The sequence below is a fragment of the Canis lupus genome, chromosome 27 (genome assembly GCF_048164855.1).
Source record: "Canis lupus baileyi chromosome 27, mCanLup2.hap1, whole genome shotgun sequence".
NCBI classification, from domain to species: Eukaryota; Metazoa; Chordata; class Mammalia; order Carnivora; family Canidae; genus Canis; species Canis lupus.
In genome coordinates this window covers 29100811-29122517 of record NC_132864.1, presented here as the reverse complement: position 1 = coordinate 29122517, position 21707 = coordinate 29100811, and the positions used below count along the sequence as shown (strand labels likewise).

General features: G+C 49.6%; 3 protein-coding genes across 36 annotated transcripts in view; 1 reads left to right on the top strand and 2 right to left on the bottom strand.

Annotated features, from left to right (window-relative positions):
- EWSR1 (EWS RNA binding protein 1) overlaps positions 1–11494 on the bottom strand; it is a 29996-nt gene extending 18502 nt beyond the window's left edge. For 2 of the 13 annotated variants that reach the window (XM_072803102.1, XM_072803103.1), the window contains exons 1-6: positions 10111–10211; positions 6895–6931; positions 6704–6755; positions 5284–5410; positions 4858–4875; positions 350–536 (exon numbers count right to left, since the gene is read on the bottom strand). In XM_072803102.1, coding sequence (XP_072659203.1) covers positions 350–536; positions 4858–4875; positions 5284–5410; positions 6704–6755; positions 6895–6931; positions 10111–10147 — 458 coding nt within the window. In that variant the 5' untranslated portion in view covers positions 10148–10211. Of the gene's footprint in view, positions 1–349; positions 537–4857; positions 4876–5283; positions 5411–6703; positions 6756–6894; positions 6932–10110; positions 10216–11092 lie in introns of those variants that run through there. The other 11 variants (XM_072803114.1, XM_072803115.1, XM_072803107.1 and 8 more) reach the window with 8 other exon arrangements.
- Positions 10972–16743, top strand: RHBDD3 (rhomboid domain containing 3). Of its 9 annotated transcripts, XM_072803135.1 has the most exons (8): positions 11817–12030; positions 12333–12497; positions 12966–13126; positions 13663–13851; positions 14467–14850; positions 15791–15953; positions 16043–16330; positions 16422–16743. In XM_072803135.1, the coding sequence occupies exons 4-8, from the start codon at positions 13704–13706 to the stop codon at positions 16597–16599; spliced, it is 1161 nt and encodes a 386-aa protein (XP_072659236.1). In that variant the 5' UTR covers positions 11817–12030; positions 12333–12497; positions 12966–13126; positions 13663–13703; the 3' UTR covers positions 16600–16743. The 9 variants fall into 9 exon arrangements, with proteins under 9 accessions (XP_072659244.1, XP_072659241.1, XP_072659238.1 ...); XM_072803137.1 differs by lacking the exons at positions 11817–12030; positions 12333–12497 and adding an exon at positions 11225–11354; XM_072803134.1 differs by lacking the exons at positions 11817–12030; positions 12333–12497 and adding an exon at positions 11482–11694.
- A 1012-nt stretch (positions 16744–17755) lies between these two features.
- Positions 17756–21707, bottom strand: part of EMID1 (EMI domain containing 1) — a 50669-nt gene continuing 46717 nt past the window's right edge. For 12 of the 14 annotated variants that reach the window (XM_072803116.1, XM_072803122.1, XM_072803121.1 and 9 more), the window contains one exon: positions 17756–18537. In XM_072803116.1, the coding sequence (XP_072659217.1) occupies positions 18316–18537 (222 nt within the window). In that variant the 3' untranslated portion in view covers positions 17756–18315. The remainder of the gene's footprint in view (positions 18538–21707) is intronic. The other 2 variants (XR_012019440.1, XR_012019444.1) reach the window with 2 other exon arrangements.

Below are 21707 nucleotides of genomic sequence, written 5' to 3'. Positions count from 1 at the left end.
CACACACTCCGTTTTTCTCTGGGTTTGGTAAAGTAAATATAATAGTCTCTTCCTATCCCAAAAGATCACTCTTCTGAAACTAGACTAAGGTACCTAGAAACTGGTCAGTGACATTCCTCATCTTGGCCCCTGGACAGCACCATTTTTCTACTAAATGGAGAATGATATATCTGTGGTGTGTTCTCTAGAGCATTCCTGTGATGACTTTAAGAACATACTCAACCATCTAAAAGTAAGTATGTTAAGAGTAACCACTAAAGAAAAGGAATGAAGTCCTGGATACAGTGTAATTGTTCTCTTTCCTGAAACAAGCTGATGTGCTCTCAGAACTAGGGGAGTGTGGCCTTACCTTGCAGGTGCGGTGGCTGCTGGCTGCTGCCCATAGGCTGGGTAAGCAGGCTGAGTGCCATATGCAGACTGAGCTGCATAGGAGGCCTGGGTGGTAGTGACCGTAGCAGTGGTGGTATCATAAGCACCAGTGCCGTACCCCTGGACAGGCTGACTGTATGCCTGGGGGGCAGTTGGAGTAGTATAACCTAGAACAAAGGAGAACTACATCAGATTTCTGGCTCCTCAGAGAGCTGCCTAGACACTTGTTAAAAGAACAATTTGTAAACCACCTACTTTAAACCATCACAATATTGAGCCCCTTTAAAAACTTCCCCTCCAGTATGAGTAGCAACAAACCAATATTTAAAAAGCCTAAGTTGTCTGGAAGTACCCAGTTTTCATTCTGAAAAGAGTTAGCACTCTCTTTTGCGCTAACATCACACCTAACAGAAAGGGAGAAACCAGAGTCTGCACAGAAAGCGTTGTAAAAAACAATATTTCTCCTGCTGCACCTCCCCTCTGGATCCAATAGGAAAAACGTCTGCTTTTGCTGATTCTGTATTGGTTTTGCTAGCAGGCCTTCTTAACGATTTTCTTAACTAGTTGAGTATCCCAAAAAACTCTCAAGCAGAATAAAATGTCCCAGAAAGGGAAGAGGCAATGACACACTGCTAAAATAGCTAAAAATAATGATCCAGGTAGTAACAGTTTTAGCATTAAAACTTGTAATCTGGAATTCCTTTGCTTTCAGTCCCAAGCATTCCAACACGGGCAGTTCGTGTTTAATTAAAGGAAACTGAAGTTCCAGGGAAGATGTGTTTAATTTTCAGTGGGAGATGTCCAAGAACTACTACTTTTGTTTCAGGTAACAACTAAAAAAAATGCTTGTTTGGAGCACTAAATTTTGAAAAGGCAAATGAGTAATAAGATACTGCAAATTATATTTGCTTAAGTATAACCAACAAAGGTTATTCTTCTATTCTTCTTTCCGGTAAATGATTTTAATTAAACCTAATACTCCCCAAATAAACCTTTAAAAGGTAAATGTTTTTCATATGACAAAACCATCTAAGATTCTTCTAGGCTTGTCATCAATTACCCACCTCCACCATTCCTTTCTTAATGACCCACCACAAGCAAAAACGTCGTCTTCCTGTTCGGCAGTATTGAAAGTAGACCCTACAGCCAGCCCCACGCTACTGCCCTATCTAGTTATCACAAAGACCTGATGAAAAAAAAAAAAAAAAAAAAAGGCCGGATGCATTCATAGGTGTGAGGCAAACCCAGGTAGGCTGTCTCTCCCTAGTTCTTGCCCCTACCAGACCAGGTAGGATGCACACCCTTTCAGTCTGGAACTTGGGCTTGGAGTGTGACAAAAGGCCCCTCTCAAACCTGCAGCTCCTAACAGTCCTAACAGTCCACGTCCTGTGAGATGTGTTATGACCTTTCCTGGTACTGTGCTCTTCTTTCAGACTCCTTCTCATGGTCAGTGAGCACAAGCCAGCCATGCAATAAAAAGTGGGTCTAGTTCTCAACATTTACATCCATCAAAAAAGTCTAAATCTCACTAAAGTAAAAAAGTAGTTTCAGTACTTAAAACAAATCTTGAATTAAGAGCACTCATTTTAATTAAAGTTTATGGCCTTAAAACATCAGTTAGAATAAAGTGTCCTCACTATACACAAAACTTACTAGCCAACAACAAATTCCAACTTCTCTTTGTACAATCTAAAGTGTCACCTCCTGTAGCACAGAGTGTAATGATAATTCTGAAATTATACACAAAACAGAGCCCCAAGCAATGGAAGTTTTTTTGGTTGTCATGTCATTCATTTGTTTATTTAATTTAAAAGTTCCTTGCAGAGTCCAAATATCAACCATATAAAGCACTCATTTAACTGGAATCTAATTCCACCTACCCTATTACTCCTACACAGATTTTTCCCCCTACGTGATGACAAGGCCAACTATAAGATTCACAAAGGCAATTAAACACAACAACAACGCCTGATTAGGGCAATAACTATATTATAAAACTACGCAGTAACTGTTAGAGCCTCGTAGTGTTAAAAATTACGGTAATAGACACTGGGTTAATAATCTTTTAATTAATCTCTAGTACCCACACAAACAGCCAAGCAAATGAGCAAAAATTAACAGAGCAAAATGATTTAATGACAGTAAAAAAGACCAACGCCAGAAGACAATACATCTACTCTGTGCTGATAACTTTAAGGAAAAAGTAGCAAACATTACACAAATCAACCAAAATTTTTGTTCAATTTGAACAGTAAAAACTCAAGTTTGTATTAATGAAATGAGATTTATACGGCCACTTTCTCTTAAAGCTTAATTTTTAAAAATTCTATTGAGAGAAAAGGGTCTTATACAATCCCTTTCAATAATTATCCAATGACCTTTAGTATAAACACTCAGTAAGGAAAAAAGTGTGCTTGACCCCACTTACTACCTGCGAGGGTCCTAACTTAGATTGGTTCAGCCTCAGTTTGCCCATCAGGTTTATTTTTTTTATTTTTTATTTTTTTTAAAATTTTTTTTTATTTATTATTTATGATAGTCACAAAGAGAGAGAGAGAGAGGCAGAGACACAGGCAGAGGGAGAAGCAGGCTCCATGCACCGGGAGCCCGACGTGGGATTCGATCCCGGGTCTCCAGGATCGCGCCCTGGGCCAAAGGCAGGCGCTAAACCGCTGCGCCACCCAGGGATCCCTGCCCATCAGGTTTAATTCTGGTCTCTACATTCCAAAGGTTGATGGGAGCATTAAGGGAGGTATGAGTGGTTCTCTATAAACTATAAAATCCACACAAACAGTCCTTATTAAGTACAATCTCTTGCTCATCAAAGCCACTGGTTTCCGTATCAGAATGTCCTACGTTTTTGTGCTCAAAGTGGGGCTTGTTCAACTGACGACAATGAGAACATAGGATGCTAGAGAACCTAGAAGTCCCCTGCATTTTCTACAAAAGACTTTATCGTGTCCCTATAAAATGGTCTAGAGACTCCAAAGGCTTAATCTAAGTTGTACTACTTATTTCCAAAGGATAGTTTTTAAAAATGAGGGAAAGTGGTCAAAAGCTACAAACTTGTTAAAAAATAAATAAATCCCAGGGATGTAACCTATAGCATAGTGACTATAGTTAATAAACTGTATTGTATATTTTAAAAGTTGGTAAAGAGATCTTAAATGGTCTCATCGCGAGATAAAGAATCCGTTAACTGGGGATCCCTGGGTGGCGCAGCGGTTTGGCGCCTGCCTTTGGCCCAGGGCGCGATCCTGGAGACCCGGGATCGAATCCCACATCAGGCTCCCGGTGCATGGAGCCTGCTTCTCCCTCTGCCTGTGTCTCTGCCTCTCTCTCTCTCTCTCTCTCTCTGTGACTATCATAAATAAATAAAAATTAAAAAAAAAAAAAAAAAAAAAGAATCCGTTAACTGTGTGCCAATGGTATGTTAGCGAGACTTTCTTTGGTGATCATTTCACAACATATACAGATATGGATTTATTAGTTTGTATTCCTAAAACTAATATTGTATGTCAACCATTATCAATAAAAAATTGGAAATAGCTTGAATATGTAAAGTTCATCTCATAATTTCAAAATTCTGTGCTAAAAATTCAAACTGCATAGCTCTAGTTCCAGCTGTTCCTACAATTAAAGCTAACACCAGCAGCAAGTATAACCATTTCCCATCTTATTTGAGATATTAGTTACACAGATTAGGAAATACTTCCCATCAAGTCCAGGACACTGTCATTCAGGGAAATAAATTTACAGATTTCCTCCTACTAAAAACTCTAAGACTACATATGTTTTAGGGAACTGAAAATAGTTTGAATAGTTTTTACACTTTCAAGACTTTTATATTTAATATTCTCTTATAAACATAAGAGTGGGTGAGTGGGGAGAAGGAAGGGATTTTAAAATGTTACATAACAGCGCTAAGCAAAAATTCTTATAAATTTTTCACATACTCCACTCAATCCTATTATTAAGGTACAACTTATTCTAATTCTCAGAGTTGCTTATTTCTTAGCTCCCCTGGAACGCTGTTATTTAAGAACATATTATGAATTAAAAGAATTCATTAACATTTAAAACAGAAAATAAAATGTGTCTGGACTAGAAACCAACCAAGAGACAAACATTACATGCAGGGTGGCAATCTGTTCTTCTAAATAAATCTACTCATGCAATCTATCCTTCAGGGAATAGGGGGAAATCAGCTGGGGAATAGTTATCTGAAATACCTTTGGGAAGGTGAACAACCTTCTATTAAAGCTTGACACAAATAATGTAAAATAAAGCAAAACCTTTCCCAAAAATCACAAAGAAAAGGACATGGATCTGTGAATGGCACCTGAAGCAGTTTCCCATTAGCACCTTGTTGTGTGTGATGTTAGAAAGTTTGAGGGTTAAACAGATGAAAACACCTAAAGGGTAACATTACAGGGTTAGACAAGATGGAAAGCATTTCCCATGCAAGAATGAGCAGGATAGTCAAACCTGTACTGGTCCCTTCTACTGTGGAAAGCACAAAACAAAAAGTAGAGGGTACACTATCAGATGAAGCAAACAGATGTGAAAATCAATTTGATTTTAAGTAGCTCACTTTAAGAAGGCTCATTCTTACCCAGTATTACCATTTAGCACAATCTCGTATATATTCTCCATTTTGTTATAAGATTATTCAATACACTGTATGAAATAGTTAAAAGGAAATTATCCCACCCCACATTCTATTAGAAATCCTTTAGGACTAGACTATAAGGGGGGAAGGGGGGAAAAATAAAAAATAGCTTCTCCTAAGAATAAAGGATCCTCAGATGCCAAGGTATGGAGCAGAATGTACACCTGAGAGCATAAATAACAAGATTCTTAGCAAACACCCCAGTAGCTATGACCCAAAACTCTCTCCAGGGCAGGCCTTACCAGCGGGAGGCTGTCCATAAGAAGTTGCATAGGCGGTCTGCCCATAGGTCGCAGTGGTCTGAGCCTGGGTATAGCTGACATCAGTGGGCTGTCCATAGGTTCCATAACTCTGCTGCCCATATGCCTGCTCAAAGAAAATGGATACATACAAGAAGTATATATACTTATATATATATAACCTCGTATTTTAACAAAAAAAATTGATCAACTTATTTCTAAGTTTCTAAATTGGGAGAACCAAAGCCAAAAATACTGCTTTCTAGTAAAGACTGTAAAAACCAGACAAGTGATCACAGTATCATGAATGCTTGCTTTCCTTCATCTAATCCACTCATATTTTTATAAACTACAAAAAAGTTCCTGAGATAATGAGGCAAAATCTCAGTTAAATAATACAGATTAACAAGACACACTCAAGGGATAGGCAATAAAGGACCAGGTGTATAATTGCCAGCACTTAGTGTAGCACACTTTTAGCAACTGGAAACAATGTTAGGAAGACAAAATGAACCAAGGGAAAGAACATGAAAATAGGATTAAATCTGTTAGTTCTGAAAACCAGATTTTCAGCCTGACATCAAGATTTAAAAACTATTACACCACTTCAAAGAAAATGAACTAGAACACTGCAAGTCTCCTTAAGGTTAACACCTCAAGAACTGTCTTTCAAACTTGGACATCAGTAATACTTAAAACCTGGAAAAGTATGGGGCATTCTCCCAGATACTAATATCTAGTAGCATGATCACATTCTAGATCTGAATGACCGGTTAGGGAAAATCTGCCAGAGACATCACACTTCTGTCTGTCCTAGAATGTCTCCATGGCTGTTATTAGTATCCATTTTATGTCACGGACCATTTCAGAATTTGAAGTAGTCTTGAGAAATTCTGAACACTAAGACACTAATTTCTAGAATCTGTTGGCCTAAGCTTTTAAACACAAACTCACGTACTGGAAAGAGCTCAGCAGCTCAGTGGCTAGACAGCCATACAGAGCTGACCCTGTCATTTAACTATGTGACTGGGCAAATGATCTATCTATGCACTGCAATTTTTTATCTGCAAAATGTCCTAATAACACATCCTTTTGCAGAACCACTGCAAAACTAAATAATTTAATAATTATTAAACATAATACAATATGCAGAAAGACCAAATTCTGAGCAAGGCACTTAACTTGAGAAATGATACTAGAAAGGTATGGAAAATTAGCAACTCCCAGTTTGGGGATGGTGTCATTTATAATGGTAACCCCATTGTCAAAGTTTAAAACGCCTGGGTATTTTTAAGATTATCAGCACATCATACTTTTCTATTACTTGATTTTTTTAAAAAAGAGCTGTATTAGCTATTTGTTTTGATGGCTGACAAATATTTTGTTTAGGGATGTAACTGCATATAATTATCTTAAAAATTACCTGGGTGGTCTGTGCATATCCTTGAGTTGGTTGGGCGGTGTATGCACTGTAGCTGTAAGAGAAATTAAATGCAAAAACTGAATATAGAACATTCAGACTCCATTATGAAATCCTCTACAACTCCAGGAGGCTTGGTACTCTAAAAACATAATCAATCACATCCAAAGTACTGTTATAAAAGACTAACTTACCCCTGCTGGGCTGCAGCTTGGCTGTAGGTACTGTAATCTAGAGAAAACAAGGAGAAAAAATAATGTGAAGTCAGCAGAGACAAGGAGAAAGAAAATGGGGGGAGGGAGGGGGAGGAATTCAGGTGCAGGAAGATAAATTCTTTAAACTGCTTCGAGAGGAAGTACAGGCCAACACAGGTCCACATGGGTATCTCTTCTCTCTTAACACCAAACCAAAAAATGAGTCTAAGCCAGTTAAACTCAGAAAGTTTGAAATACAGTGCCAGCTAATGAGGTCAAGATCAGCTGATTTGGCAGATACTTCGAAGGTTCCCATGACCACAACTCCCTCCCACCCCAACTGCAGGCTGTCATTTCAAATACATGATCATCATCCTAGGACTAAGAGAAAAAACAAGATGAACCAACAGGATCAAAAGTTTTACTTTCATATAAAAACGAAGCATGTCACAATATTATAATGTCTAACATCACACTGATTACATTAGCATCTACATCTCCCCCCAAACTAGTTTTTCTATCACTCCCGCATTTTAGCATTTTGAAAACCATCCCAATTCCTTAGCAGGGCGGTGACATGGAATGACAAAAAAGGACAGTCATCCCAATCCAGTATTTTTTAAGACCTTCCTGACTGTATCAGGACTACATCTTTAGGGATCCCTGGGTGGCGCAGCAGTTTGGCGCCTGCCTTTGGCCCAGGGCGCGATCCTGGAGACCCGGGATCGAATCCCACGTCAGGCTCCCAGTGCATGGAGCCTGCTTCTCCCTCTGCCTATGTCTCTGCCTCTCTCTCTCTGTGACTATCATAAAAAAAAAAAAAAAAAAAGGAAAAAAAAAAAAAAGGACTACATCTTTACAATAAATCAAAGCTAGACACGATATAAATCACAGCAGAGTTAAGAAATCTTGATAACTGGCAGAGAAGAAAGCATGTAGTCTTTTTGGGAGTAATTTGCTTTTAGGTATCATCTTTTAGAAACTCAAAATAACTTCAACTCAAAAACAAAACCCTACAACTTTTCTTCCAGTCTCTTCTCTTTCTATATAATCTTTCCTGTAATTTCCCTTTTCATATGAAATGTAAAACATACATAAAAGGACTGAAAACTCTAGTTCACTGAGGTGTCTACAAGTAGTGAAAACAAAGAGGAAATAAAATGGTTAAGTTTTCACAGCACCACTGAACTAAACATATATTTTTTAAAAAGTCATTTCAAAAAAATCTGCCCAATGCTTTGCTCTCCACAAGAAATCTGTATCTTATCCCATGTTAGAAGGCAGTACTGCCATTAGCACTAAACAAAAGGGTCCTTTCTTTTTCAATCAGAAAGTAGCCCCTCATTTGAAAGCAACAGTGGACTTCTAGGTCTCCACGGAGGGGTTTCTACCCCCACTTTATCCAAAGTCTGCCTCACAGTCCACCTGGCCAGATTTTTTTTTTCTGAATCCATTTTTTAAGCAAGCTCACCTTTCTACTCTCTACCTTAACTACTTTCCTTCTTCTGTACACCCTTAAATCAGAATCCTGATTCATCAATATTATCAAATCAACTGCCCATGTATAATAAACACATTAATTTATTCAAAACAATCTTAAGGCATTTTAAGGTTAAACCTTAAGGCATTTTCCATAGCACTACAAGTCATGCTTTCTATGTAGTGCATAAAAGTAAATGCAAATCACTTCTTCCATGTGGCATTAACAAAACAAATGAAGCATCAAAAATAAAATATTTCAACCTACATTTCGCTGAGGTGTCTCATGTTAGAAATGATTCTAAATTGCTGACATGGAAGTTCAACTTTGCAAAAGGACTTTTACACAAGAACAGTTATGTAAAACAGAAAACTGGCAAAGCTGATATGGAACAGGGAATGATCTCAGATCAGTGTGAAACCAGCCCATCTAGTCCCACACTGGTGGACTAAGGGAGGTAGCAAATTTGTTTGAGAACTCATGTTACCTACCTACAACTCACAAACATTGTAGGGACTCAAAAATGTTAGTTACACAATGGTCAAATTTTTTTTTTTTAAGCAGCCAGTCATGCTTTGTTTTTAACCCCCAAAACGTGCAGCTGAATATTTTACTAAAAATATGGGACAGGTTGAGAAAAGGGAGCCATAATCCAGGGGGCCGCTAAAGTGTTGGCAAGGTTCTCTTTCTTGGCGGTTACTTGGGAGTTTGCATTGTATTTCTTTGTTAAACTAAACATATACTCTACTCTTCTATACTTACTGTACACGAGAAACATCTAACATTACCCAAAGTGTGGCTTTGAGATACTTTATAGTTCTCACCATCCAAAAAGTAGAGATTTAGAGCTTCAGGCTATGTAGGGAATTAGAGTACTATGGGGCAATTTGTGGGAACCAAATGCTTTGCTACAAGGTCAAGAAGTTAAGGGCTTAAAAGCTCTTGAAAGGTCTAGCCTCATGCTTTCATTTTGAAGGAAAGGAAACCAAAGTATGTGATTTCCCAAAGATCCTCCAGCTGGCCGACTACTGTGGGTCTACATAAAACACAACTGTAATTCTAATACAGTACGTGGAGATTTCCAATAAACGGCTTGGGCAAAGTAAACCAAGGAACTGGCATGTCCAGCCACGCAAAAATTTCACCATACACATTTAGACTCCCCACCGTTCAACAGGGAACGGAGAGTAGCACTCTCCCTTACAAAATTCAAACACTGCAAGGAAGAGGAAGGTGGAAAGAGCTCTGCGGAAACCACTTCCCACCAGGATGTGTCTTGGACTGTGGTATTTCAGAGTCCTCTTCCAGCGGCACTCTGAACCCTGGCACTAACAGCCAGCATTGACCTGCCGTTTACTGATCACACAGCTCGGGAAGGCTTAAATTGTAAGTTGCTGGATTCTGGACCCGTTTCAAACTGCATCGCACAAGGACCCAGAGCTTTTCCGGTCTTCCCTCGACTTCTCCCACCGCACGCAGGCCTGGTGTCAGAAGGCCTAAGAACACCCCCCTAGAGGCAAAAATGCCCCACCCTACCAATAACCGCAGGTTGGTGCACAAACAGGCCGCCAACTGCAGGGTGACGTTTAGGTTACAAGGTTAAACAACTCACGCATCCCTGACCACCCTAGATTGCCACATTCGAGCTCCCACCCCGAGCTTTCTTTCAAAGTCCAGCATGGGTCTCCTTTCCCTCGTCCGTCAGTCCACGAAATAAACAAGCCTGCAGGCCTAACCTGGGCGAATAAACTTGCGAGGCGATGGCTTAAGCATAATTCAAACGCCGACTCGGGCCTTTTGTTTCTCCTAGGTCTACGAGGCCAGAATTTTCTTTCGGCGGGGATTTCTGGCCTCGCGATCCGGGTTGGTCTTATTATACAACGGATTTACCTCAGCGTTTGCTTAAAAATGGCCCTGGGAAGCCACTTAATTGCTTTTTGGGGAGTAAAGGAGGGGGCCTTAGTAAGAGTAGAACCGAAGCGGCCCGGGGGGCGGTGCTCTGAAGGGGGAAACACATTCCACCCAAAGCCCAGTAGGGCAGAAGTTCGGTTTGGGGCTGGAAGACGCCGAGAGGGCAGCTCGGCCGCGCCGGCCGCCCCAGCCGACCAGGCCATTACGGGGCGCCCGCTCATAGGTCGGCACCCCTCGGCTCACAAACCCACGATGCCTTTTTTATTGGCTTTTTTTTCCCTGGGCTTCTCTGCGAAGCAGAGTCGCCCTCCGGCTCGGGCCGCATCCCTGGCAATGGGGGAGGGGGAGAGTCAGAGAAGCGCGTTGCTGCGGCTCCTCGAGCAGCCGTCGACCCCCCCACCCCCCGCCGCCGCCGCCTCCGGGTTAGGGGTGCCGCGCTCGAGGCCTTGCCGAGCCCTCCCCCAGCCCCCACGCGGGGCCCCGGAGGCCGCAGGCCCCGCCCACGTGGCGGGCGGCCCGGAGCGCGGGGCCCGACGGCCGCCACACAATGGAGACCGCGGCAGGCCCCGCGCGCCCCCGCCGCCGCATGCACCTCGCGCGCCGGGGGCGCCGGAAGGTTCCAGAACCGGCCTTCCCGGTGGGGGGAGGGGAGAAGAACGCGGGCCCTCGAGCTCGTCGGGCCGCGGCGGGTACCTCACACCCCCTCGGCAGCTCCACTCAGTCGTCCCGGCCACCCCTAGAGACGAGCAGCCCCAGATTTGGGTGTCCCGGCCGTCGCCGGCGCGACCACTGTTCCCCCACACTCACCCGTGGACGCCATTTTCTCTCCTTCCCTCTCGTTCTCTCAACGTCCGTCTCCCTCTCGCTTTCCCTCTAGGCGCCGCACTGCGCAGGCGCGAAACCCGCAACCTCGGGCGCTACCATCGGGCCAGGCCACGGGGGTGAGAGAAAGAGGGATGAACCACAGTTTTCTCGTCCTTCCCGCCCTCAACTCCTGTCCCAGTGCTCTCTAAAGGGCGCTGAACTTGACGTGTGGGCCGAAATAGCACCGAAGGGTCCGGAGCGGCGGGTGAGCGGGTCTTGGTATCAAGCCGGAAAGATTCTCCGCACGAGGCTAAGCTCTTCGGAATGGTTTCGTCCGCTGGCTCTAGGGACCGTCTCTGAAGAGTCTGCCTTGGAGGGACACGGAGGCCGGCGGGAGGGCTGGGGGAAGGGACCCGGGCCTAGAACAACTGCTGACTAATCGGCGGGCGGCGGGGGAGGGGGTGGCGCGCCGGCTCGGCCGGGGTCACGCGCTCGAGTTCAGGCAGAATGGGCTCGGGGCTCTCTGGCCTCGCCGGGAAGCTGGAGTCCCGACTCCCAGCCAGGGGCCCCGCCCGGCCTTCCGGGGGCCGGGGGCGCGCTCTGCAGTGAGTACCCCGGACACGTGGCCTGGGCCGGAGGGGGAGGGGAGGGGGAGGGGGTCGAGGCGGGTGGGCTGGATGAGGCCCGGAACGCAGCACCCGATCCCGAGGCCCCCCCCGCCCCCCCGTAACGGTCAAGATTGGGAAGGCCCTTTAATCTTAATCCCCCATCCAATACCCATATTTTTACAGAAGGGGAAACTGAAAGCCCAGGGAATTTGGGTACTTTTACTAAAGTCACAAAGCTGAGTCCGACCCACACCCCAGGGACCCCCACTCTCTCTAGCACTCGGAAGAATCTTTCCCATCCTTCCCATTCTGTCCTCCGAGCTTCCCAGTAAGGTAGGCAGGGCCAGATGGTGCACAGCCCCATTTTATCGATGAAGAGACTGAGCCCCAGAGGGTTCCAGTTCTGTTTGTCCGTGGGCAAGTCCTTCGCCTTTGTAAAGTGCGAGTGGGCAGGTGGCTGTGAGGGTGCAAGAGGAGACTTGCAGTTGGTGTCTTGGCTCGAGGCAAGGCTGGCACCTGTCCGCCTTCCTGGACTCAATCTAGTCTCCTCAGGCAGGTGCCCAGGCCCAAGGAAGGGCAGGGCTCACCCAAATCTTTCCGCGGGACCTGGAGCCAAGCTAGAGTCTCTCTTTCAGTGAACGCATATGGAGAACTTGGGGATGAGTAAGAGGAGGGCACTCCCACCTGCCCCCTGCCCAGACCACGGGTCCAGGAAGAAAGACAGGCCAAGCTGTGCTTTACTAGATAGGATAAGATCCATGAAGCAGGAGATGGGGACATTTGAACTGGGCTTCAAGGGGGTGAGTAGGAGTTTGCCTATTGGAGAGATGGAGGGAGGAATGTTGCAGGCAGAGGAGCTTTCTACATTTTCCTGGCAGGAAACAGGAAACCTACAGGTGGATTTTGATGCTGAGGTGGCCTTTGGCAAGGGAGCAAATGAAACAGTTTGGTCTCTCTGGGATTTTGCTTCTTGCCTCATGAAATCAGCTCACTAGGAATCTTGACACAGGCCTAGCCAGGGCTGAGGGGGTTTCAGCAAGTCCTGTGCCTTGTGGGTCAGAGCCTGAACCAGCTAGACTGGAGCAGCTGCTTCCATGTTGAGGCCCCCGCTCCTGGCTGGGCTAGCTGGTGGCTACCTCTGTCTCCCACAATTGGCTGGGATGGCAGGCTACAGTTTATTAAGCAGGAGCTGTGGGCAGGGCCCTGCCTTAGTCCATTCCTTTTTCTCATCCTACAAGGAAAGGATTTTCTTAATTCTTATTTTACAGATGAGGAAGGAGAGGCTCAGAGGAAGGAAAACTTGTCCAAGGATGCACAGCAGGAAGAAGTGGAGGGGATGCTGGAACCTTCTTGCGAAAAGGGGGGTTTAGGGCCAGAGGAGCTGTGCTCAAAGCTGGAAGAAGGGGATGACTCCCTCCAGTGTCACTTTGTATGCACTCAGAGTGTGGGATTCCTGCCTCTTCTCCAGCCCTTCTGCCTCACCCCCTTCCTAATCTGCCTGCCCATTGGCTGGCCTCACCCCTCTAGCAAGGGAAGCTGAGCCTGCCTAGAGCTCTAAGGCTAGGCACAGTGGCTGGGCACAAAGGTGGCTGGTCTGCAGCCCAAGGAAAAAGGGAGGCAGAGTAAAGCTGGAGATGGCCCTGAGTTTGCCCTGGGAGGCTGTACCCTTTTTTAGGAAATCCAGAACCCCAGTTCAACTTCTCTGGCCTTGTGCCTCCCACTCTAGGCTCTTCTTCAGAGCCCTTTTGGCTCAGCCCCTCCCCATCCTCACACACAGGCAGAGGGGAGGGCAAGATCGTTAAATGCGTGGTTAGGATCTGAGCTCCTCTGTGGTCAAGTTGCTGGGCCTGCCTTTCCAGCTTCAGTCTCTACTTCTGTAAAATGGGGCCATCGGGAGGGTAGTTGAAAGGAAGTTGGATAAAAATTGCAGTCATAACCGTTGTTATTGTTTTCTTTCACCCCTAGCACACAGCCTCAAGACCACTTTTGACACCTTCAGCCTCACTATGCGTGCCCGAGGCCCCCCTGGCTTACCGTCCCCAGCGCTACCCCTTGCCTCCTCTGTCCTGATGCTGCTGCTGAGCAGCCTGTGGCTGGTGGGGGCTGGCCCCAGCCTTGCCCTAGCCCCGGAGCTGCTGCTGGACCCTTGGCAGGGTGAGGGCCAGCCCCACGGGCCTCAGAGGAGGCAGGAGACATGCTCTAGGGCCTGAGAACAGTTCGCAGGAGTGCCATGCATCCTGCACTGGTCAAGCGGGAGAGGACCCAGTGCCTGGGGGAAGGTTAGCCTTGGACAGGAGCATGCCCAGCTCATCTGCAACCAAGAAGGGAGGGCAGAGCATCCAGGCAGAGGGGCCAGCAGAGGGGTGGGGGCCTGTAAGTAGGAATTTTTTTCAGGTGGCTTCCTTTTTTGGTGGCTTTCCCTTAAAATAAGAACTAAGGCTTTCAACTTAGTAGGAGAATGTGGAGGAGGTCCTGGGAGTTTAAGGAGTGACTCCAGCTGAGTGCCTGTTTCCCACCAAGATGTTAAGTTGAGTTGCTCTTGAGAGGCCCGAGTGGTGGGTCCAGCACTCCTGCTATGGGAGCAGCCACAGCATTTAGAACCCCTTGGTCCCCTTCATGAGTGATTAAAGTGCTGGCAGTGGGCAGACTTTGGCTCCTGGGGAGAGGAGGCTCGGTTAGCTGATGTCCCCCAGGGGGTGATTACCAACCTGGGACAGCCTTGGGGGTTAGGGCCACTAACCTGGCACATAAGCTCCTTCTCTCTCCCAGCACACCGGCTGCTGACCCATGCCCTAGGCCACACAGCCCTACCTGGCCTGCTCCTGAGTCTGCTGCTCCTGCCCACATTGGGCTGGTGGCAGGAGTGCCACCTGGGCACGCTGCGGTTCCTGCATGCCTCTGCCCTGCTCGCCCTGGCTGCTGGGCTCATGGGTGTGCTGCTGGCAGGCCTTGGGGTGTCCAGCGCAGCTGGTGGCTGCGGCTACATGCCTGTCCACCTGGCCATGCTGGCAGGGCAGGGTTACCACCCTAGACAGCCCCTGGGGATATTGCCACCGTGGCTGCTGCCATGGCTGCTGCTTGCCTTGACACCACTGCTCAGCTCTGAGCCACCCTTCCTGCAGCTATTCTGTGGCCTTCTTGCTGGCCTGGCCTGTATCCTTTGCCTGGGCTTGGGCCCGTGTGGACACGTGGGTTCTGTGGCTGGGCCCCCAGGGTGCCTGGGAGGGAAGTGGCACAAGGGGGTCAGGCCCAACAGTGCTGGGAAGAGCTACACAAACATATTCCCAGAGCATCTCTGAGTTCTCTTCTAGCTGGCTCTGGGCAGGGGGGCTCAGGGCCAATAGCCAGGTAGAGATGCCAACTACAGTTTAAAGGGGAGCCCAGGAGGGCTGAGGTGGCCCAAGGAGCTGCCCAATCTGGCCCTCCCCCGTGGAGGTGGCACCTGAGCTAAGATGTGCAGGATGAGGGGTTCAGGGGAAGAGAAGTGAAAAAGAACAGGCTGGACAGAGGGTATAGGAAGTGCAAGGCCAGGGTGAGAGTGAGCCTGGGGCTCAGCGCTGAAAGGGGGAATACTCGGGGCTGGTGGTGCAGATGCATTAAACACAGGCTTTTGCTCTCGAGATGTTTAATGCCAGCTGGGGGAAACTGTGCCTTTGGAGGGAACAGTAGGCACAGGCTGGTCCCCCGACCATGATTTTTTAGGCCTGGAGACACTAGCTGCCCAGGCCTGGCTGGATCCTGGAGTGGGGAGTATGTTGCCCTGACCGAGGGCAATGGGGAGGGTGCCAGTGGGCCCAAGGGCGGGCCTTGTATCAGACCTGAGCAGTCTCACAGGGCTCTGGGAACAGAGCAGGCAGGGGGTGGCTGAAATGGGAGGAGACCGCTTTTGTGGGGAGACACACTGGCTCTACCTCTTACTGGTAGGTCCCCTTTCTAAGGGCTTCCACCTTGCCCGAGAGCCAGAGCTGACTAGGGTGGGGAGACATGAGGGAATGCCTGTCACACACTTGGCTCAGGGCCCAGTGGGCCATGTGGGCTCACCCCTGGCTCGTTTTGGTTTTCCTTGACCAGCCGCCCTGCCCTGGGCAGACAGATGCAGCCGGGGCGTTCCAGTGGCTGGAGCTCTCTGAGAGGCGGCTGCAAGCGCTGCAGGAGGGTGCCTTGTGCAGAGCCCTGGCAGGGTGCTGGCCATTCAGACTCCTTCCTACCCCAGGCAGCCTAGCCGAGCTGCCGGTCATCCATCCTGCTGCAGCGAGGTGAGCGCGATGCTGAAGACACTGGTCCTGCTGGCGGAAGCTGTGGCAGTGGCTGGCAGTCAGGCCTTCTTCTGCTTCTGCTCCTCCAGGCCTCCCACCCCTGGACTTCCTTACATGGCTTCCCCTAGCCTCTGGTCCCGCAGTGAAGGCTCGGCCCAGCTCCCACCAGGCCTGGGGTCTGTGCAGCAGACCTGGGAGGGCTCCTCAGAGGTGGGAGCAGTCTGGGCCGGGCCCAGCTTCCCCCCCGGGACCCCGCTGTGGGCAGCCCTGGATGAGCAAATGCTGCAGGAGGGGATCCAGGCCTCACTCCTTGAGGGGCCAGCCCAGTGTCCTGAGAGCCCACTATGGCTGCCTAAGTCCTCCGTCTCCTCTCTGCGGTAAGGCGGGTGGGCAGGGGTGGGTCCCCTGGTACAGGGGCTGGAGGTGGCCCTGACGTTCCCTCCCTGTTCCCCTTTCCCCATCCCACAGGCTGCAGCAGCTGGAGCGCATGGGCTTCCCGACAGAGCAGGCAGTGGTGGCACTGGCTGCCACAGGCCGAGTGGAGGGTGCTGTGTCACTGCTGGTTGGCGGGGAGGTGGGCCCTGAGGCCCTGGTGACTCAGGGGAGGGGCGGGCCTGCTCACCCTGAGGGTCCTGGTCCCCCCTAGCACATGCAGGCCCTCAAGTGACCAGAGCCCTGGCCTGTCTGCTGAGAATCATAGTGGGGTACAGGAGATGCCCCTCCAGCACCCCACTCTGGTACTGCTTAGAATAAAAACCAGTTCATTTTTCAACCTGGACCTCTTTGGGGACAGCAGTTGTGTCTGACTCTTCTGTGTTGGGAACAGGGGAGATGAATAAATGAATTAGCAGTGAAGGAATGATGCATTATAGAACAGCCCCTTGACGTGCAGAGACCGCGTTACTGCCTTTGAACTGTGCAGGAAGCCATGTCTTCCACCTTGGGGCAAAGGACCTTGTGCTGGGCTGGACCCCCTGCCAAGGAGCATTCTCCATGGCTCCTTTCCCAGCTAGTTTCTCCCTAGTCGTAGGTCTCCACCTCCACGAAGACCTGCCTCCAGGAGACTTTTCCTGTCCCCTAGGAATATCCCCCAGTGCCCCTGCTGGACTAGGGGCCGGTTCATCCATCTCTTCAGGCCTGGGAGGCTCATGGCTGGTGCCTGTGTCCTGCTGGGCCCCCTGCTCAGGAAGCAATGTGGGGGTGCCATGGGGGAGAAGCTTCTGCAGCTTTGAAGAGGCAGCTCCTCCCTCCTGGTGCCCCCTCAGCCCTTGCCCTGGTCCCAGGAGCCAGAGGGCAGAAGGTGGAGCATGGGCCTGAGATGCCGATGGGCAGTGGGGAGAGATGAGGCCGAGGGGTGCTTGGGAAGCTGGACTTTGGGCAGTGGTGCGGGGAACTGTGTGTCCTGGAGCAGCCTGCGTACTAATCCACGTCAGGGGGCCCTACCCCAGGCTGGAGCCAGAGGGGAGAGGTTGCAGAGACGGGAAACAGACCGGAAGCAGACCGGGCAGCCTGAAGGCCACGCCCTCCCCTTATGGGTGAGGAAGCTGAGACTGGGAGGCTGCGGGTCACCCAGTCTGGGGGCTGCACCAAGGCCTGGCAACCCCTTGCTCCCCAGGCCTCAGAAGCTGCCACCACTGCTGGGCACCTGGCCAGGGGGTGGGGGCAGCCTGCCCCTCTGCCCTGCTCCCCTGCCCCCTCAGCCCCACGGGGGCCCACCTCACAGCTCTGCGTCGTGCATGGGCAGGGCTCCTGGCCCTGCCCAGCCACACCCCATCTATGCATACAGTGAGACACGCCAAGGGGACATTAGACTGGGGGCCTTTATTGGCTGGAGATGTCTACCTCCAGGGGGCTCCTCCCTCTCCATGCCCCCACCCCCACATGGGACATGGGAGGGGCTGGGGGCTTCAGGGGCAGGACCTATGCAAGGAATCCCTGCATCCTGCCTATTGAGCTCAGGGTGGGGACCCAGCACCAGTAATCAAGGAGAGGAGGAGTGTGTTGGGCTCCCCAAGGTTTGGTTGAGGAGGAGGGGGAGGTGAGCCCTTCCCCATCTGCCCTGCATGTGCCAGGGGCCCAGCAGAGCCCCAGCTCCTGGCTCCCTTCAGCACCTACAGGCCCCGAGGCTTGGGCAGCTGATAAGACTCGAACCCACCACCCCTTCTCTGCAGGCCTGCAGCATCCTAGTTCACAGAGGGAGGTGGAGGTCCAGGGCCCTGAGCAAGGCCTCACCTCTTGCCTGGGCTGCCCCTCCCTCTCAGGCCACTGTGCTTTCTCAGTTTCCTATTCGGCTTACAGGGGGAGTCAGGACCAAGACTTGCCCATCCCAAAGGCCTAGGCGGCAGAAGGGACCCTGAGGACATTAATAAATACGGATGGGCGGTCCCTGGAGGCAGTTGGCCAAGTCCAGGCTGGGAAGGGAAGCCTGGCCTGGTCTGCCCCTAGGGCCGCCCCTGCCCTCAGCCTCTCTCGTTGCGGCTCCTGGGGGCCACGATCCGGTAGTTGGCCGCGTGTCCTCCCCTCTTGCCCCGCAGGAGGCTGGGAGTGCCCGTGCCGGCAGGGCCTGCCCCCGACCCCTCTGGTTCTGCCGGAGGGAAGGAGAAAGTCAGGGTTAGTGAGGTTTGTGTGAGGTGCCTATCTCCCTTCAGCCCTCCGGGCTGGGGCGCTGGATACGCTGCCAGGTGCATTGTGCCCTGGCATCTGGGAGGCAGAGCTGTGAGAAAGAAGGCTGTTTACAAGCTGGTTAGTGCCTCCCCTTCCCTGCCTGGCGTTATCAGCTCCCCACCCCATGAGAGCACTCAGGGCCTCTATTTGATTTGATTTTCTCTGTCAAGTGAGGATAAATGAACCTGCGATCTTTCTGAAATGCTTGGCAGGTAGTGAATGCTCCATAAAAGTATAGTTCTTTTTCAGGGGGTAGAGATGTGCCCTGAATCCTCCCCCTTTCACAGCTGGGTAAGCTAAGGTCAGGGAATAGACTGACTTTCTCCTCTCCTTGGGTTAGGGCACCTGTGGTGAGGAGTTGAGGAAAGTCAGGCTCTACACCTACTGTACAGCTTTGGGTAAGTCTAATCTCTGTCAGGGCATCAGTTGCTTCATCTCTAAAACAAGGAGGGATAGTTCCAGATATACTCTGAAGTCCTGGCCAACTCCAATAATTAAAATTAGTTCTAATATGGCTATGGTGAAACATGCCCCAACCTGGAAACGGGTTGTCCTGCAAGAGTGAAACTGAATAATTGGCATTCTTGCCACCTAGAAAACTCCTACTCATCCTTCAACACTCAAGTGAGGCCTAACTCCTCCAAGAAGTCTTCTGCTCCCAACTTTTAGTAACTTTCAGTTCCTCTCTAACTTTAGTAAGTAGTTCAGGTAGGTCAGAATGGGCTATTTATTGAGAGGAACACTCAAAGAGCAGAGCCCTAGGATGGGGAACTTGGCTGAGCCTCCAAAAGGCTGTTCAAAGGGAGAGACACTTGGACTCTGGTGAGCACCAGCTTCCCATTGGGGCACTGCCAGGGTAGTGGGCTACACCCTCATAATCACAGCTGTCAAGCACTCTGACCTTGTGTGCCCCAGCCTCCCATACACCTCTGGTCTGAAATTTGAGGCCCCTGGGTCAGACAGGTGTGTGTGGTCACAGTCAAGGCAGACTGCATGCCTCTTCAGGAGGAGAGGGGCACGGAGCTCAGGCTCCCACATCCCCTAGGGCCAACTCCTGGCCCCCCCATGTACCAATTATGTGGTTTTGGGCAAGTCACAGAATCTTCAAGTCTCATCTGGAACAGGGGAACCATTGTGGTTAAATATTTAAGGTGACCAGAAGTGCAAAGTGGTTTTCACAGTAAATGCTGGATTATTATGGACACTAAGTGTGATTCTGACCCAGGTCTCCTGCACTGTGAGTTGGTCATGAGATGCTGTTCAGACACAATCAAATTCTGGGCCCCTGGTTTCCCCAGGGCCCTCCTCAGTGCCTGGTAGAGCAGAGGTGTCAGTAAACTTTTGTTGATGGAGCAAGAAGAGCCAGTGCTTTAGAGGACAGACCTATGGTGGATCCTAGGCCTCCCCACTGCTCTCGCTATGACTCTGAGATCGTGTGAGTTCTTTGCACTTCTGTTTCTTCATCTGTGAAATGAGCATCCACCTAGCAGGCCTGTTAAAAGGGCTGGGTGTGTGGGGATCCTTGGGTTGCTCAGTGGTTTGGCGCCTGCCTTCGGCCCAGGGTGTGATCCTGGAGTCCCGGGATCGAGTCCCACAACGGGCTCCCCGCATGGAGCCTGCTTCTCCCTCTGCCTGTGTCTCTGCCTCTCTCTGTGTGTGTCTCTCATGAATGAATAAATCAATAAAATCTTAAAAAAAAAAGGGGGGGGGGCTGAGTGTGAATCTCCTAGCCCGGTGGCCTGGATGTGTGACAGCTGTTACTATCTCTTCATTATTGCTTATAACCTAAACATAAGCCCAATCTGGGTCTTTAGGTAGGCTCCTGCTGTGTATGATGGATGATGGGGAAAGTTCCTTCTTTGCTCTCCTCTCACCTCCCTTCTAGGGCCACAATGCAAGCTGGCTCCTGGGGTCACTCAACTGGGGTTGTGGCCACAGTGAGTGAGTGTAGCCCTTCTTAGGTGACCGGCACTCTCTCCCTGGGCTGCTGGACACAGAGGTGACCGAAGTGGAGGTGGGGTACAGACCAAGGGCTACAATGCGTCCCTTCTGGCTTCTCTCCCAATACTGACAGGAGGTTGGGAGCACCTGAAAAAGCCTGGGATTTGGTACTTGGGCCCTAAACTGTTAAAGGGAGCGGAAGTCTGGGAGATGGTCGCTGATGTTTCTAAAAGCTAGAGAAGCCCTGAGGCAAGGTGGGGAGAGCTTCGGAAGCAGACTACATGCCCCTTCCAGCCTGCAGGCCTTTGTCCACGCAGGACTGTCTTTCTATCTTCTTGCTCTCACACTCGTAGGGCTCTTCCGTGACCCAATGCAGGTGTCCCCTCTCGCAAGAAGTCTTCTCCACCCCACAGCCGGAAGTGATTGCCACTCACTCACATCCTTTGGTGTTCCTGTATCCCATGGCCCTCATCTCTGTAGACACTGAGGGCACCCTATTGCTTGATGGGCCCAGAGCATCTGCCCTGACTTGGCACTCAGTAGGGGCATAACCTACAGTTTTGCTGAATGAAAGAGGCTTGGCTGTCATCCTGGCCCTCCTTCCTGCTTGGGGACTCAGTTTCCCCAAATGTAAACTAGACGCAAAGTTGGACATGATGTCCAAGGCCTTTGTGGACTAGTTTACTAGGATTGGGCTGTGAGATGGGGCCGCTGGAGTGGGGAGAAGGATGGTCACGGGGCCTCTTAGCCGGTAGATGAGGACCAGAGCTCAGCCTGGAGGGTGGTCAATCCCTGCCTCTCTCCAGGGCCACCCACAGGCTCTGGTTTAATGGGGAGAGCCCTCCTTAGCCCCACCATGAAAAGCCAGGCACAAGGAAGGGTGCAGTCCACTTGGTGTCTAAGCTCCTTCCATGACTTCTACTTCCCTTTAAGAGCCTTCTCAAACTGGGCCCTGCCAGATTCTCTATCCTCAGCTGTCACTCCTTAGCAGCCTCATAGAACAGTCAAGCTTCATGCTGTTCCTCTGCCTGTTTATTCATTCTGATCCTTGCCCTCCAGGTCCATATAGATGATACCTCCTCCAGGAAGCCCTCCCTGAGATGCCCAGCCTGGGTCAGAGGCACTTCTGTGTTGTCATAGCACTCACTC